This window comes from Solenopsis invicta, chromosome 6, assembly GCF_016802725.1.
Source record: "Solenopsis invicta isolate M01_SB chromosome 6, UNIL_Sinv_3.0, whole genome shotgun sequence".
In the NCBI taxonomy this organism is placed as follows: Eukaryota; Metazoa; Arthropoda; class Insecta; order Hymenoptera; family Formicidae; genus Solenopsis; species Solenopsis invicta.
This window is the reverse complement of record NC_052669.1, coordinates 1885618-1901697: the sequence shown is the minus strand read 5'-3', so window position 1 is coordinate 1901697 and position 16080 is coordinate 1885618. Positions and strand designations below refer to the sequence as shown.

General features: G+C 33.9%; 1 protein-coding gene across 1 annotated transcript in view; it reads right to left on the bottom strand.

The window, feature by feature from the left end:
* Positions 1-8141: 8141 nt before the first annotated feature.
* LOC105205285 (dipeptidase 1) overlaps positions 8142-16080 on the bottom strand; it is a 146494-nt gene continuing 138555 nt past the window's right edge. Inside the window, exons 9-12 of the mRNA XM_011174629.3 lie at positions 15727-15811; positions 15108-15183; positions 12978-13116; positions 8142-11385 (exon numbers count right to left, since the gene is read on the bottom strand). Of these exons, the coding sequence (XP_011172931.2) occupies positions 11296-11385; positions 12978-13116; positions 15108-15183; positions 15727-15811 (390 nt within the window). The 3' untranslated portion in view covers positions 8142-11295. The remainder of the gene's footprint in view (positions 11386-12977; positions 13117-15107; positions 15184-15726; positions 15812-16080) is intronic.

Below are 16080 nucleotides of genomic sequence, written 5' to 3'. Positions count from 1 at the left end.
TTCTGTAACAATGCTCGATCACATATTAGATAGAAAATTGGGATAGGAAGTACACCTTCATTCATTGTATTTGCTTCATTGAACTATCGTTTTTTTTCCGGTCATTAGAGCACTTCTTACGAGGAAAAAGCTTTGTAAGAACAAATGATGTTTGAATTACCTCAGCCACATTTTTTAAATCAAAACTGGTTAACTTCTTCAAGAAAAGAATTAAAAAATTAATAAATAAATAACAGATGGTTATCGCAGAAAATAATGACAATATGTTATTTAATAAGTAATGTTAATCTTATTCCCTTTCGTAATATTTTGTTCTTTACTTCGTATTATGGAGTCGTTCGCGTTTTACACTCCTATTAAAGAGTACATCATAATGATGATTTTCAACAGTAATTTTATTTAGTTTCAACCTTCTAGTATACGAATAGAAAGTAAAATAACAATAAAATTAATGAAACTATGTAATTTTGACAAATATGTGAACAAAGTTACGGTAAATGCAAAATATTTTTTTAAAAATTAAAACTTTTTTAAAACTCATCATAGAGAAGTGATTCAAAAAAGAAATCAGAGTTAAAAAATTATATTTTTAATGAAAAAATATTTTATTAGTTTAGATTCAGAATTTAATGTTATTATAATTTTGCAACATGAATAATGCTTATTTTTATGATATATAATTATTGGAAAATGAGATTTTATTAAATATAGTTTCTGCTCTGGGAGAATAAATTTTAATATTTTAGTGTTGAAAAGTAAAAATTATATCTTTATATTTACTTATTTGCGGGAATATTAAGCTTAACAGGATTTTGATTTCCCAAATTTAATATTGCAGATATATATATATATATATATATATACTTTTTTATTTATTTATTTATTTATTTAGTGTGTCTATACGCTTCGCTCTTTTAATTCGAGAATGAAGAATAAATTATATTTAAATTAATGAATATTTTGAAATACAATGTACTTGAATCTAATTATCGTTAAATAAATTATTATTGTCGCGCGCGTATAAACAACACGCGATGAAACAGCATTTGATAATTCCCATCCTTTGTCAATTCTTAGCTGAAATGAATAAATCATGTAAAATATTTGCATTAATTAAAATTGCTCATAAGCAGCTTATAGTTGACAAACACGCAAATTAATTTGCGATGATAATCGAGCTATAATTGTTCGAAATAATTCAATGGGTAACACAGTATGTGAGACACACAGTGGTTTGTGTAAAGATGATAAAAACGATATTTTTTAATTTGGAGTAAGAAACTGATTAAAAAACTAGATTATTACAATAAAAACTTTTTTTTAAACAAAATATTAATAAAATGAGACACAAAATTTATTTTTCTTTATTATAGATATTTATTGTTAAAGCGTTTGATATGTATTTGATACTTTATTTTGATGTTTTGATATGTCTCTAATGATTAAATAAATACAAAAGAGATATGTTTATTCAAACAGCATATGAGTTAAGTGAGTTTTGAATTTATTTCTTGCTTTCTACCGACATGACCTCTACTATCGGTAAGTATTCACCGTCGAAAGGTATCCATCGTTAATTTATTGTTCTATATTTTAATTGTTTAGACTTATCTTTGTACAAAAATTTTTTTAGATTAATACATAAACTAAATTCTAAAACAAAAATACAATTTAAAATATTAAATGTCGAAAATTATACATGTATCCAAGAAAAAACTTTTTAAGACCAAAGTAAAAACTATTTTTTACTGAATTTTTTGTTTAAAGTTTTTAATTTTTTTTAGTCATTTTTATCTATCGTTTTGTATTCTGTATAAACAAACAAAGACCAAATATCGTATATTATTATGAAACAAACATTCGCCAAAAACGTCACATTGTTTCAAACTCAAATTATTTTAAAATAATTTTAATTAAAAATAAAGTATTAACTTGTATTTCTTACTTTGTTTTGCGGACTTGTAAACATTAAGACAATTATTAATGCTGTTCGATTAAAAAAAAGATGTTTACATTTTAATTTTAACTAACGAGACAACTAGCTTCATGTAAAGGATTTTAAAATAAATAATAAATATTGTTAGTAAATAATAAATATTGTTATTTTAACAAATTTTTTAATTGTTATATAATAAATTATTTTTTTCTTTTAACTTGAATAATAAACATATTATTATCTAATTGTTCCATTTAAGAAGAATTATTAAATGTATTGTTTGAAGAATAAAATTATCTTTGTTTTATTAAAAAATGATTTATGTAAATCATTTAATTATTATTTATAAATTTTCTTTAATGGAAGAGTAAAATTTTGTAAAATCCGCTGCAAATCGGTATAGGCTTTTTTATCTTCATGTTAGACTTTTTTTCTGTTGCAATTTTACATATTTGCTAAAATTTTGTAATTAATTTTTTTATTAAATCAATAATTATATTTGGATTACAATTTTCAATAATTATAATTTTAATAAATTGAAGGAATCAAATTAAATTGTTGCAAGTTAACTTAAACTTGGAAAATTATTAATGTTCTTTATAAATTTGTTTTCTTTATTTATTGTTTTTTCTAAATTATTAAAATATTTAATTTTTTCTAATTTCCAAGGTATAAAACTTTAGAAAAAGAAGAATAATAAAATAATTTTTATAAACACTTTTCTAATTAAAATGAGGATAAAAATTTTAGCCTCTTCAAATGAACATGAAATTTAATATTGTTAGCACACGTCTGCATATCGTAAGCAATTATTTATTTATTTACACTTTGGACGCATTGAATATTAATTACGAAACTTTTTAATGCATTCAGGAATTTATAAAGCAAACTGTGTGGGCTGCTTTTGTAAATAATATTTATTAGATAATGTGTGCTTACGAGTATTAGGTAACATAATGTACTCTAGGGTCCTTCATAGAAGGCGTACAAATCATTGTTCCAGCAATGTCTTCTAGATTAACGTAGATAAAATCGCCGATCGTCTACGTCCGCTCTTCGCGAAACTCGCTTCGTTGCGCGAAGTAACAATTTTTAATAATCGACACGTAAAATCGAATCTCTCTTGTTCGTGGAGGTCGCGGATTATCACTTCCCGCATCTATCGGCCGAAGTCTGCAAGATTACCTAATCATTTCAATAACTTGACCTATACGCCGTAAAATGGCGCGTAATCCATGATATTTGCAAACTTCACTTTTGGAAGGTGTCTTTTTAAATATATTTCTTTAAATGCTTACTTTTTACTCATTAACAACCTTTCTCTTTTTTTTTACTTTACTTATACACGTATATGCTAAAAATTCAACAATTATCTATTAATAATAAGAAATCGAGTAGAAATGTTGCGGATTCATTGCTACAATGGCTTATATAATACAGTATCGTGAAATTGAGTTTCATAGCAGAGCACAAGCGCGTCTAATTAATGTAAAGCCGCTTAATCGCGAGGGGCGAGTTACGTTTATACGCTTCGACAAGCCGGTACGCAAGTTTAAGGGAAAATCGTTTTGCAAACTGCCGTCGCGATAAGAGTCTGACCTTAATTATACGCGGACACGACCTCATTAGCGATACGATTCGATTTTATTGCCGCAGTTCATGCGCTCCTATGACGATCGACTCGACATTTTCCCGGGTCAATTCTAACATCAAACCAACCAAAACACCTAAAATTAGTTTATACACGATCTAAATTTACCTCTCTCTCGCTCTCTAACTAAAACCTTTCAAGTGAATGTATCATTTTGTAAATATTTTCCTAAGTTCGTCGAAGCCGACGAGCGTGCGCTCGAAAAACGCGGCTTGACTTTCTTTAAAAAATTCTCGGTTAATTAATTCCTATTCTCTTTGCATCCTCTCGCACGAGTTTTTTTATACATACATTCTTTTACATATATTCATACTTGTCTCTCTCTTTCTCTCTCTCTTTTGTTACATGCAGGACATTCCAGAATTCTATCGCCAAGTTTTTTGTTTAAAAATTCTTTGATCAATTTTTGGATTTCGGCATTTTTAGATGAAATTAATAGCTTTCGAATTATAAGCGACTAAAAATGGAAAGCTTTCGTTGTTAATATTTGAAATGAAAATTTCTTTTTCAATCTGTTTTGAGATTGTTATTTCGACAGTCTTAATTTGAAAATTATTTAATCGTATTATTTATAAAGATTACTTATATACTACAAAGATTACAGAGTTACTATGAGAAAATGGGCTGAAAATTAATCAAACAATTCGTTAACGAAAAAAATAGCGGTAGCACTTTGGAATATCCTATGAATATAGTATATATTTATATCTGTTCTCATATAAGTTAATAGCAAGTGAGTTAATCTCATGCACATTTTACGTCCGCAAGTACATCGATGCCTAATTTTCATAGATATTAATGTAATTACGCACATATCGGTATATATTTATAATTATGTTCATAGGATGCCATGTACATGTGTTTATGTGTGTTTCTCGTTTTTTTCATTATATTATTCTCTCGCTTGCTCTCTTTCTCTCTCCCTTTCTCTCTGATTGTGTAAATGTGTGTATATTATCATATATGTACTATGTTTCTTAGGTAATAGGTATCAATAGTGTCTCTTGCCCTTTTTTCATATCATTAAGAATTAATTTATTAAAACTTTCTCTATCGTCTTCTCATTTTCATAGCGTCTTCGACATCTGGCCATGCATTAATCATTGCAATGTATTTTTATCGCACGGATCTCGCAAATCTCTTTCTCTCTCGCTCTCGTTTTCTCTCTTTCACTCTCTCGCACTCTATCGTCCTCTCATCCCGCCACGTAGTTAAATTTTTCTAAAAACTTTTACACGCTGTACATAATCATCGAACAGCTCGAGGCATCCTGCTGATTGTACTTGTATTTGTTGATAATGAGATTTCTCTTTAAAACGCCTCCCACATTCCGTTCTCTCGTTCCCGAGTTCTCGCAGCGTTAGTCGACGATGCCCATCAGAACAGTGTTTCTAAAGTGCTCCAACTCGCGATCGTCAATTCTTTTTTTTTTCCCTAGGATTCATCTCGAGCGTTCGACAAAACGATAAATCGAAAATGCGAGCGGACGAAAGTTTCACGTCGTATCTCTCGAAAGTTTGTCGCGGAAATTTATAGGGGTGCCTCTTTCTGGACCAAAACTTGCGCGACCACTTGACATCGATTTGACTCGTGTTTACGTCGATGACGATCAGCGTTACTTCGCCTCAAGATTCTCAACGTCAAGAGCAATGAAAGATCTCAGGCGAATTACTATTTTATTCGAATAAAGCGTCAGGGTCGGGATGAGTTTGGCTAGAGAAAGAAGCGTCTACGGCCAACGGTCTCTGAAAAACAAAAAAAAAAAAACGCGTTTGACGAGCTAGTGCGTCGTCGTGGCAACTGATTTTTCTCGCGCTTGCATTATTGACGCGGCGAGAAGTGCGCAGTGTGCGGGATCCCCGCGGGACGCGTTTAACTTTTCAAAACTACCGGCAACTTTGCCCGAGATAACGGGGCGAGAATCAGCTACCCCCGGCTCAGAGACCAGGCGACGTTTGTCTTCGCTCGCATTGCTCGATGTATCGACGTTCGACCGCAAAACTTGTTTCGCGGTAAGTGGTCGGGAGTGCATTATTCTCTCGCTAGACGAGGTGAAAAATCGTAGCTACGGTCAGAAACGTGCCGCGTTATGGTCTCTCGAGGACAGTTGCGAACTGCCTTTGCGCCTTTCGCCTCTCCCGTACGGTGCTTTCCGAAACTACCAATACGTATTTCGGTGACGGCCATGTTACATCACTCACGCAAATTTGACATTTCCTTACAGAAAATCTTACAGAATTATGTCGCAGTTTTCTTTTTCTTGCAAGTTTTCGCGAAGGTTGCAGTGATCCGAATACTTTGTCAAAGTAAAACCGGTCTGAATTTCAAACAGTATGATTTTTATTCACCGCCTGCCACCTTAAAGCTTTGCACTTCGATAATTATATCTTCGCTCGTAATTCAATCACATCTAACATCTGTTATACATTTGAAATATGTTCCGGTGATTTTGGGACACCTTATACGTACACTTCGGTCACGGTTGGATATAATTCTATTTACACGCACGTCCCTTGTTCTGCCAAACTCGCTCGTTGTTGTGCGCTTAGACATGTCATTTTTTTTTTTAATTAATTGTATATAATGTAATATATATAAGTATAATATATATATTATTATTAATCTGAGTTTCTAGGCAGTTGTGTGTTGTTTATGGTATATACGTTAGGGTTTACATAACTAAGATCCCTCTTTTCCTTTTCTCGCTTTTCATCTTCTTCCTGCCTTGTTCTCCGATTTTCCCTTAGTTACGTCATCTTAGGAAAAAACGATTTCTATTTCGCACGCGTGGTCGATCGCCCTACTTAGATATTACAAAATGAACACGTTGATCTATCGGGAGAATAACGATCGAGCCGTTCGAGAAAAGAACGTTTACATTCATCTATGCGTATCTTCTTTTTGGGATTTTTTTCTTATCGCAACCTTTATAGATATTGGGGTGCTAATTTAATACTGTATTAATTACTTACTGTTAACAGTGTTTTAAAAATACGTAATTAATACTCTATCAAATTGGCTAATTTTTACACGGGGAGTAATACCGTGATTGTGAACGTAAGCCGAAACGTCACTTCGAGACAAACTAAACTCGAGAATTATAGATTGTCCAAACAATACGAGGCACGGGCGTATTGATAAAAATTTCATTTCGTCTATGTAAATAATTGACGTTGTCCAGATACAATTTTTTCTCGTCCACCTTCTCGAAACGCTCGAAATTATTCCGGGTTTCTTCTTTTTTTTCTTTTGGCAATAACATCTTCTCTCTCGTCACATGTGTTGCTCATTCATACACACTCGAAACAATTATCTATGGTTTTCCCTCGACTCTCTCTCGAGTCGGCTCGCAATATTTGCCTCGGCGTCTGCTCTCGCGCGGAGGAAAGGTATCCATAAATTATTTATAAAGAATAACCGTGACCGGTTGCGCGCGTTTGTTCATCTAAACGTAGTTACGAAGGTTTACATTATGGAAAAACGCTATGGAAAGAACGGTATGTGTGTGTGTGTGTGTCTTCCTGACGTCCTAATCGGTGGTATTGAGCAAAGTGCCGTAATTACGTACTCGTTAGACTTACTCGGTACGAATTAGAAATTATACGTATCCTCCTATTGGTCGTTTATGCTACTTAACAGTAGATTATCTGGCGGTTACTTGCGTTATTGCTGCTAAAATTTATGTAAAAGGGAGCTGCGCCTCGCTCTCTAATCTGGTCTAATAATCAATTAATCGTAGACTTCTTTTTTTGACATTTTAACCATTTTCATTGTATTTTGCTAGAGCTCCTGGGATAAATGCATGCTGATAGCTTTATTTCGAGGGGAAAAAAGGTATTCGCTTTTCTTACTGAATCAAGGTATTCGAATGTTGCCGCGGGGGACGTACAGCCAACGATATATTTTTAATTAACCACTAAGTTCATTAAACTCATGTTTTTTTTTTCTCCTTGCGCTGCAAAAGCATGTTTCTTGTCAAGAGTTCTAGTTCTTTGACAGTTTGTGCGGACGAAAATCCCGTAGTTCGTGGTACAGCGCCGCGTGGTACAGCGCCGCGAGTCTTCGAAGGCATCGATTGTTCTCACAAAATGTGTGTATGTACGCGCGTGTACTTCCGCGTTTAAGAGTGTTTAGTTTACGTACTTGAAACATTTCTCGTAGAGAGACGTACACGCTAAACTACGTTATGCACTTCTTATATCCTCCTCGCTTAACGAATCTATCCTTCCAATACTGCTATCACTTAATTTGCGATATTTTAACAAAGTCGTAATCGGAAAATCTCGGCGCATCGACGAAATGCGCATCCTCCTCGTCTCGCGGTTCGTTCGATTAAAGCGGTATGACTGAGCTGTAGATAATGTTTATACCTTACTATAAATTTTCTGAATAACTATAAAGGCGTTTACAAGACTATGTGTGATTTGTAACAAGGTACGAAATTAAAAATTATATTTATAATACCAAAAGTTTCGGTGAACCTTCTCATTCTCTCGAGGCTCCGGAGAGATACGTTTCTGAAATATCTCTTACGAAGTAAGTATGTACCTATGGTTTTTTTCTGTTCTGTCAACGGGTATCCTGTCGTGTAGCTAAACCGACTATTATATCGTTTTCAATGGATTGTAGCGTAACGTACCCACGTCTTCGACAATCGTATAAACGCGATTCTCTTCGCCGATACATTTTCTCCTTTCTGCGACGCGCTCCAATTATTATTATTATTCTTTTTTTGTTTGAGATGGAAGCACGAAATGTTTCACGAGGCCCGCGGAAAATATCACAGCCCTGAGAGTAGTCACGAAACTATTCGCGACGCATCCAGGAGTTCTTGGTCGTACTTGGTTATTTTGAAAGTGGCGTAAGTCCAAGTTTGGACAAACCCTAAATTCTGGGCTACAAATTCGTGCAATCTGCCGCTACAAGTTCCTACCTTTAGAAACTGTTACACGCCATTTTCAAAACAAACGGCTTATCGTATATTAGCGATAGCTTCCGAAGAGTATAGGTCGCGTTACGCGTTGCAAGTGACTTGTTAAATCAACGTTTTGTTTCTCAAAGCACTTGTGGCTGTAGGACGATTCAGGACGACGATTCGTGCAATCGGAGCAGCAAGTATAGCGATGGATCTCGAGCGAAATTGTGCGAGGTAGCGTAATAGCCGTATAATTTATTACGCTTTGAGAAACTTGTCTATGCGGATATGTCGAAGTGTATGTCGGCTGCAAATTATCATAAGAAATTCCGTTTAATTACCAATTCAATTGTCAACTCAACGTCGATACGTTTTCGAAACTGAAAATGTCGCAGATGTGAGTCAAGGTATTTATATATGTATATAAGTGTGACCTGGCAGTGAGTTTAATGTCGGCAACGAGTTGGTCTACGTACGCACTCGTAAGCGTGATCAAGCGGCGTGTCTAACAGATTTCGAGAATAGACGATATTCTTTGGCGATGCGATTCAGTTAGAAGCGTTGTGCCTTTATTGATAGCGCGGCGATCTGAACAAGTGTTGAGTTTGTGTACCTTACAGAAAGTAGCGAGTTCTCTCAATTCTTCTTTTAATATTAAAATGGAATCGATGCGAGATTAACAGGAAATTTTGCTTCGTTGCGTTGCTATCAATTACAAGGAACTCGCTATGGAGCGAGCGATTTGTTTTTTTTCCATTTTTAATTCTTTTTATTGACGCGTGGGAGCTACCTTCGAACTTTTAATTAATCATTAGAAATTTAGTATCTCTCTCAATTCTCCCTTTGGAGATTCATTATCGCACATCATAAGCGCACTTGTCTGATTCGATATTCATGTATAGGGCGTTTCAAAATTACACTGACAAACACCACTGATGGCGAATTCATTGACAAATTTAGAGTCATCTTAAAAACTATCAGTATATCAATAATTTCTCAATTATAAGCGATTGGATATGAATAATCTTTCATATATTATCTTTGACAAGTACAAACGAGTAACGAAATCTTAGTCCTACAATTAATCTTAAGTGAATTTTAAGAAAAGCTTTTGTTCAATGCTTATCTACTATTTAATAATACAAATTAAGGAAGGTGAAAAATTTTGTTTTATGTTTCTTCCTATTGTGAAAAAATTAGATGCAAAATGCTAAAAAAAAAATTTATAAAATTAATTCGTTGGATAATTCCAAAAAACTTTTACAACTAGGTTAATAATGCAAAAGAAAACATGCAAATTTTGAAGAAAAGATTTTTTTGAGATATGATTGTTTTTAAGAGAGACGTATGTATAAGTGTATGTGTGAATAAAAATAAATTTACAGAAATGTACAGGCAGTATGAATATCTATAAATTTTTACTCGTACAATGTGAGATTGAATTCAAATATTTCTTAGGACGCGCAGGATATCTTCAATATTGTATAGTATCGTTAATTCATCTAAAAATTATAAAAGTACGATTTATCTCTTTGGTTTGGTGTGTGACAGTGATGCCATTTACGATCGTTCTTTGGTCGCAGTGTAAAGAACGATATAAATGTAACGCCTGAGATGATAATTGTGTACTCCATTCGAACTACTTGTATTTCGGCTTTAAAACGCAAGAAATCTTATTAGATTAATCACGTATAATTGTCACATGCAATTTGTCCGTACTCTTGCACATTTAATGCCAAATATGGCTACCTGGTTCTATTCTTTATTAATTTAATACGTGAAGATCTTGTTACACGTGTTGGAAACATGATATGAGAATCAGTCGACCATAGTCAGTACTAAATGTACGCTGAGAATATGACCTCTCGTTTCTTTCAATAACATTTTTTTTCGAGAATCCTTCCGATCGCCTTTGCGATTTGCAAAATAACTTGTGTAAACTGAGTCACAAATATTTTTTTGTAAACTTTGTTGAGTTAAAAACTCCAGCTTATAAAGTAAAATTATGAAATTGCGATTTGTATTTTTAAACTTTCATGTTTTCTGTATTTTTTATTATTATTTATTTTAAGATAGAACGTATTGCACTGCATATTGTAAAAGCATACGTTTCAACGTAGTGTTAGTGATGCAAATTGAAAAATAATGAAAAAGTGTCCGGATTATAAAGCCAAGTTTGAAGTCTGGACGGAAATGCCTGACAAATGATCGAAAAATTATGCCGAATAATTTGCAAGCGCGCGGAAGAAGTGCACTGAGTTAGAAACAGTCATTAATCTTTCTTTAGCATCATGAGGTTACTAATTTGTGTCCAATATCACAAAAATAAGTGGTGTTTATAAGTGGCGGATAATTGTTCCTCAAATGCGATCGCAATTTACTGTCGCTTTTTATCGGCGTTCGAGATCTTCCTTCGAACGACGATTCGCAGATGAACTCTCCGTTCCAAAGGTGTTTCCGAAGGATCCTCGACGCCATTAATTTTGAAGGACCGGTCGCATTCCCGCGCTGAATCTTCGTCTCTCTTTAAGGCGCGACGGAAGTCCCTGAAGTAGAAGTCGGCAGTTCTTTCGGTGTAGACTGCTCGTTTCCGTCGGAACAATTTATAAAATTTTCTTATGATATACATATCGTGAGAAAACTCTATAAATTCTTCCGACGGCAACGACCTATGGATCCTTTGGCGATTCGGGGCACGCGTCCTTACAGGCTCCAGTAATACTGCGACACCTGCAGGATCTTCGGCGATCGCGCAAAGTCGACAAATCCCGGCACAATTGTCCTCAAAGAGGATCAAGACGCGCCGTAGACGCAGGCCGAGTTGTCCGGCGGGCTGATCTTCTCCACAGGTAAGACCGCCGCTCTGTGCCACTCGTCACGAACCTATTACCGGAAAAGATAGTGATTGCGATTTGTAGTAAGATAGAAAAAAGAGAATAAAACCAACTTGTGCTCGATATTATTTTTTCTAAGATTTTTTTTCTAGGAAAATATTATTAAGATTAAGGGTACATTCTTGTTTGTAGCGTGAAAAAAGATGATTTTTTTTTTAAACTTACTTTTCTTGGGGCAAAGTAATTCAGTTTTTAAAATCAATTCTTTTCTCAAATATTTATTCATTCCTTGAAGAATACAAAAAATATAAACTAAAATGAAGTCAGCTTGTATTTCGAATTTCAAAATAATTGATACACGGAAAGAACTAAGATATCTAAATATTTACCTGGATATAAATCTAAAAGTAATTTTATTGGACCATCAAAATAATTATGACGGAGATTCAAGTATAAAGAGCAATGCTGCAAAAAAATTTGGACATTCTAGCAATTCAGTTTAACAGTACATCGTAATTATTTAGATGGCCTAACAAGATTATTTTTAGATCCGTATCCAATTAAATTTTTAGATACTTTAGCAAAATCGTTCTCTTTCCGTGTATAAATGGCATTACCAGATCACTGAAAAGGGACTCTCGCTGACGGATATATTCCAAGTCCAGATCATCTAACAACATTTAAATATTTTGTTTATTTTGTTTGTAAGGAATGTTCGCACGGAGTAGATTAAAAAAAAATAATTTATATTAAAAAATAGCAAAATGCAACGACTGTGTGAAAAAAAAGTCGATTCTATATCTAAAATTTTGGTATTCTTTTTTGCGTTAAAAAACCTATCACAGATATTGAAATTATTCTAGTCTATTCCATAGAGAGAAGCGTTTTCTACAAAAGAAAAAAAAAGTTTTCATGAATACGTTGTATGGTGTGTCTTCAATCATGCCCGCCAGTTCAAAAAATATGTAGTTTCGAGAAAAACGCATTTAAATTTTAAGTTCACTTTTTCAGTGGTGTCTGTTACAATTTTAGCATTTATGATTAATCGTATCTAAACACCTAAGCCCATCAAATCCAAAAAATTTTTGGGATTTTTTGAATCTTATAAATTATAGAACGTACCCTTAAGCTTTTTAGAAAAAAAGGACGCATTTGTAACATTAATTGCATCTATATATTTTTTTTTACAAAAACATGTAATATTTAGCCGCTGCAATTTTTCATTTTTCATCAATTCTTTTATTTTCTGTTCTAAATATTCAATTTGTTAAAGAGCCAATATCTGCTGGTTTTTTTTTTTAATTTTGTTTTTGTCGCACGGAATTATCTTTGTTCCGTGTGTGAAAATATTTCGACAGTAAACTTGCGAAAATATGAGCAACGTTACAACGCGTTCAAATTAGCTTTGGGGCGTGTATAACAAAGAGTGTTAAAACTTTAACAACCGCCCAATAGCGCTGATAAATTCAACGCGCGCACAATTAATCGTAGTCAAATATCCGGAATTACGTGTAGCTTGTCGTCGCATAGTATTACGTGTTTTGTTTGAACTGGCAGCCGAAGCGCTCCTCGTTTACAGCCGTCGTAAATAACGATCGTAAAGGAAACGGCGTAGCCGATTAAAAACCAACATTGCCGTACCTGCTCGACTTTCGCGAACACCCTCAGCAAGTTGAGGCCGGCTAGTTTCTTGATGTCCTCCTCCGTCCATGTAGGATCCTCCAGCAAGGTGGCCAATAGTTGCGGATACCTCGAGACATCTTCTAAACCCGTAGGAGTGCTGCAAGAGGACAAAATCTCACGAGGGTCAAGCGATCTTCTTAACTTAGCTGACTCGAGGTAGCACTCAGAGAACGACGATTTATCTGACGATAAATTTATTAAGTTGTTGTGAGCGATGCGCCACTTTCATTTTTTAAAAGACAATAAACTGAATGACGATTGAATTGCTTGTTTGGAGAACGACATAAATTGATATTTTTAACTAATTGTAAGTTGATATATTTGGTGTCAACTGGTTTTCAATACTTTCACTTTTACATCGCGATATTGTGTTCTCAATTGATGTGTGTCCCACGAATTATTGCATCTACATAAGCTTGTGTGATTTCACATTAGTTGCGAACTGTCTGATTACACTGTGGCACGAGAAATGATTTTTTTAAATATCAGAACGTGACCAACCATTTTCTATAGTTTTTCGGATGCTGAATATGAATCCGTTGTTCAGATTGTTCCAGCATGTCACAATTTTGAGAAATTAGCAATTAAAGTTGCAAAAATCCAACGTTTATTTGAGTTTTGTCATCTGTTATAGGTATCGAATCCACCATTTTGAATTTGTCAATTTTATCAAATTCGTATTCAAAGACTTAAAAAAGTTTTTAAATAAACATAATTGGAATCTAGTTGACAATAATTTAATTCACAGTTTTTTATTATTCAGAGTCGATGTTAAAAATTCTCTTCAAGAATCGAAAGTCCTAACATATTATACACTTAATTTTGATTGCAATCAAACTTTTCCAGTATGTACGTCATACATCATAGTTATAACATGACAAAATACATAAATTACAGCTTGTTTTTGCCACTTTAATTGCAAATTTCTCAAAATTGTGACGTAATGAAGTAATGCAAATTAGAGAATTCGTATTCAGCATCTAAAAAGTTATAGGAAATAACTAGTCTCGTTCTATTTCTTTTGTGCCACTGTGTTATTATTTTAAATAAAAATCAAGTAAAATTTTATAGAATTTTATGTTTGTTTCTTTTTTCCAAAATATTCGATGATTTTGAAAATAAAGCAAGAGACTAAAGCTTCTCGTTTTAGACACTTTGTTTTTTTTTAATGTGCATTAATTATTTCTAGTCTCGTATGTCTATAGCAGGTTTTTCTAATTTTTAACAACAGTATCAATATCAATACACTGTTGTGTAAATATTATACGTATTGAAAAAAAATTTATTGAATATATTTATTGAATGAAATATGGATGACAATTTGACAGTTTGATGAAATATATATGATCCATTTTTATTAAAATAACTAGACAATTTTGGTTACTCGCGTTCTGGTTGAAGTAGACAAATATAAAAGTGCTAAACTTAAAAATAGGAAAGAACTTCGCGCAAACTAGTTTACTGCGAAATGCATATTAAATCAAGCACGTGAGCATAATCATAAAGCTACAAAACTTTACGTTTCTACTTGAATTACATATTTTGTGATTACGAGTGATGTTTGATATGAATATAAATTTTGTTCTTGCGTCCAATGTGAAGGGTCAAAAGCAACAGTTCGAATGTTAAAAAAACTGAAATTTCGGAAGAATTATTATCGCAGCAAAAAAGGCATGGAAAGTTACGTTAGCGACGATATATTTTACTATGCATTACAAAAACCATGATAGGCACTTTGTGAAAGTTTCACGGCTGCGGAACAAAAGCAGTTCTTTGGGCATTGTTTCTTGCGTCCCACCCCATAAAATTAACCTCCCGGGACTCACGCGCTTCTCAAAACAAGCGAAGCAATTATCTCCGCGTGTTATAAAAGTGGAACTCCCTCTCTCTCTCTCTCTCTCTCTCTCTGTAGGTTAAATACATATTTATGTCGCGCTCCAGATTTATTGCGGCCTGCATCCTTCGATGAGATTAATTGTAAACGTTATCGAACCGAATTACTTTTATGGCAGTGGCAGCGTGCGCGCGTTGTCTCTGAGTGTTTCTGCCTCACGCGCATGAAAATAGACATAACGAAAGAATAATTACAAATTTATCCCGTCGAAACCCGCTCCGATCCCGACGTGATCGATTCCCGCCACCTTTCGAATATGATTGATGTGTGCTGAAACAATATAGAGCCTTAATCATAGTGTCCTGATGGGCGACGCGTCACAAAATATTTTAATACAAAATATTTTAATATAAATGCATGCGCGTTTGTCCTGTGGGAATAAAATGTGATTGGGGAGTAACGCGAGATAACGCGCTTTACGAGATCGTCGTGCATGCATAGCTAAAATAAAACGTTTCATTATTGTCAGGTCGACGAACCTTCTCAAATATTTGCGAGCGTTAAAGTGGGAGCAAACATATATCCTACTTAAAAAATGGCTGAGCAAGATGAATCGCGGGATTCTTGCAATATTGAGATACACGTTTGCTCTTCACTCGCGAAATACCGGATACATTTATTTTGTTGAAATTTTACGTCTTTTCAAGAGCGTGACTCCGCAAAATTAAATTTACAACGGAAAACATGTCAAAGTGGCATAAAATGCAGTGTGCATAGTAATTACGCGTCTGTCACATGCAATATCGATATGGTGTAATTTACTCCCGGGGTTTAGCTTAGCACAGTTTCGCGAATAGCGCGCGTTACACGTACCAATAACGTCTTTTATAGTGGCGGTGCTGTTGCATGTTATGAAGTAGGTATAAAAAGGGACCATCGCCACTCCGCCATTCTTAGCCTGTGAACAAATGCATTAACGTCATATAACGCTGTGCGATCGTATTTCTTTCGATCTTTAAACGTATGACACGGAAATACATCATGCAGTTATTTTCAGTAATAGCCATAATGCACATTATCCCATTACTGAAATTTATTCGTGAGAAAATGGCTCGTTGTTTAACACCTTAATGGTCACTCTTTTAAAATATCATATGGTTCGTAATTCAATATAAAATTTAATAAAACGTTTTATTAATTATAATTTAATTTAAGATAATTTATGCA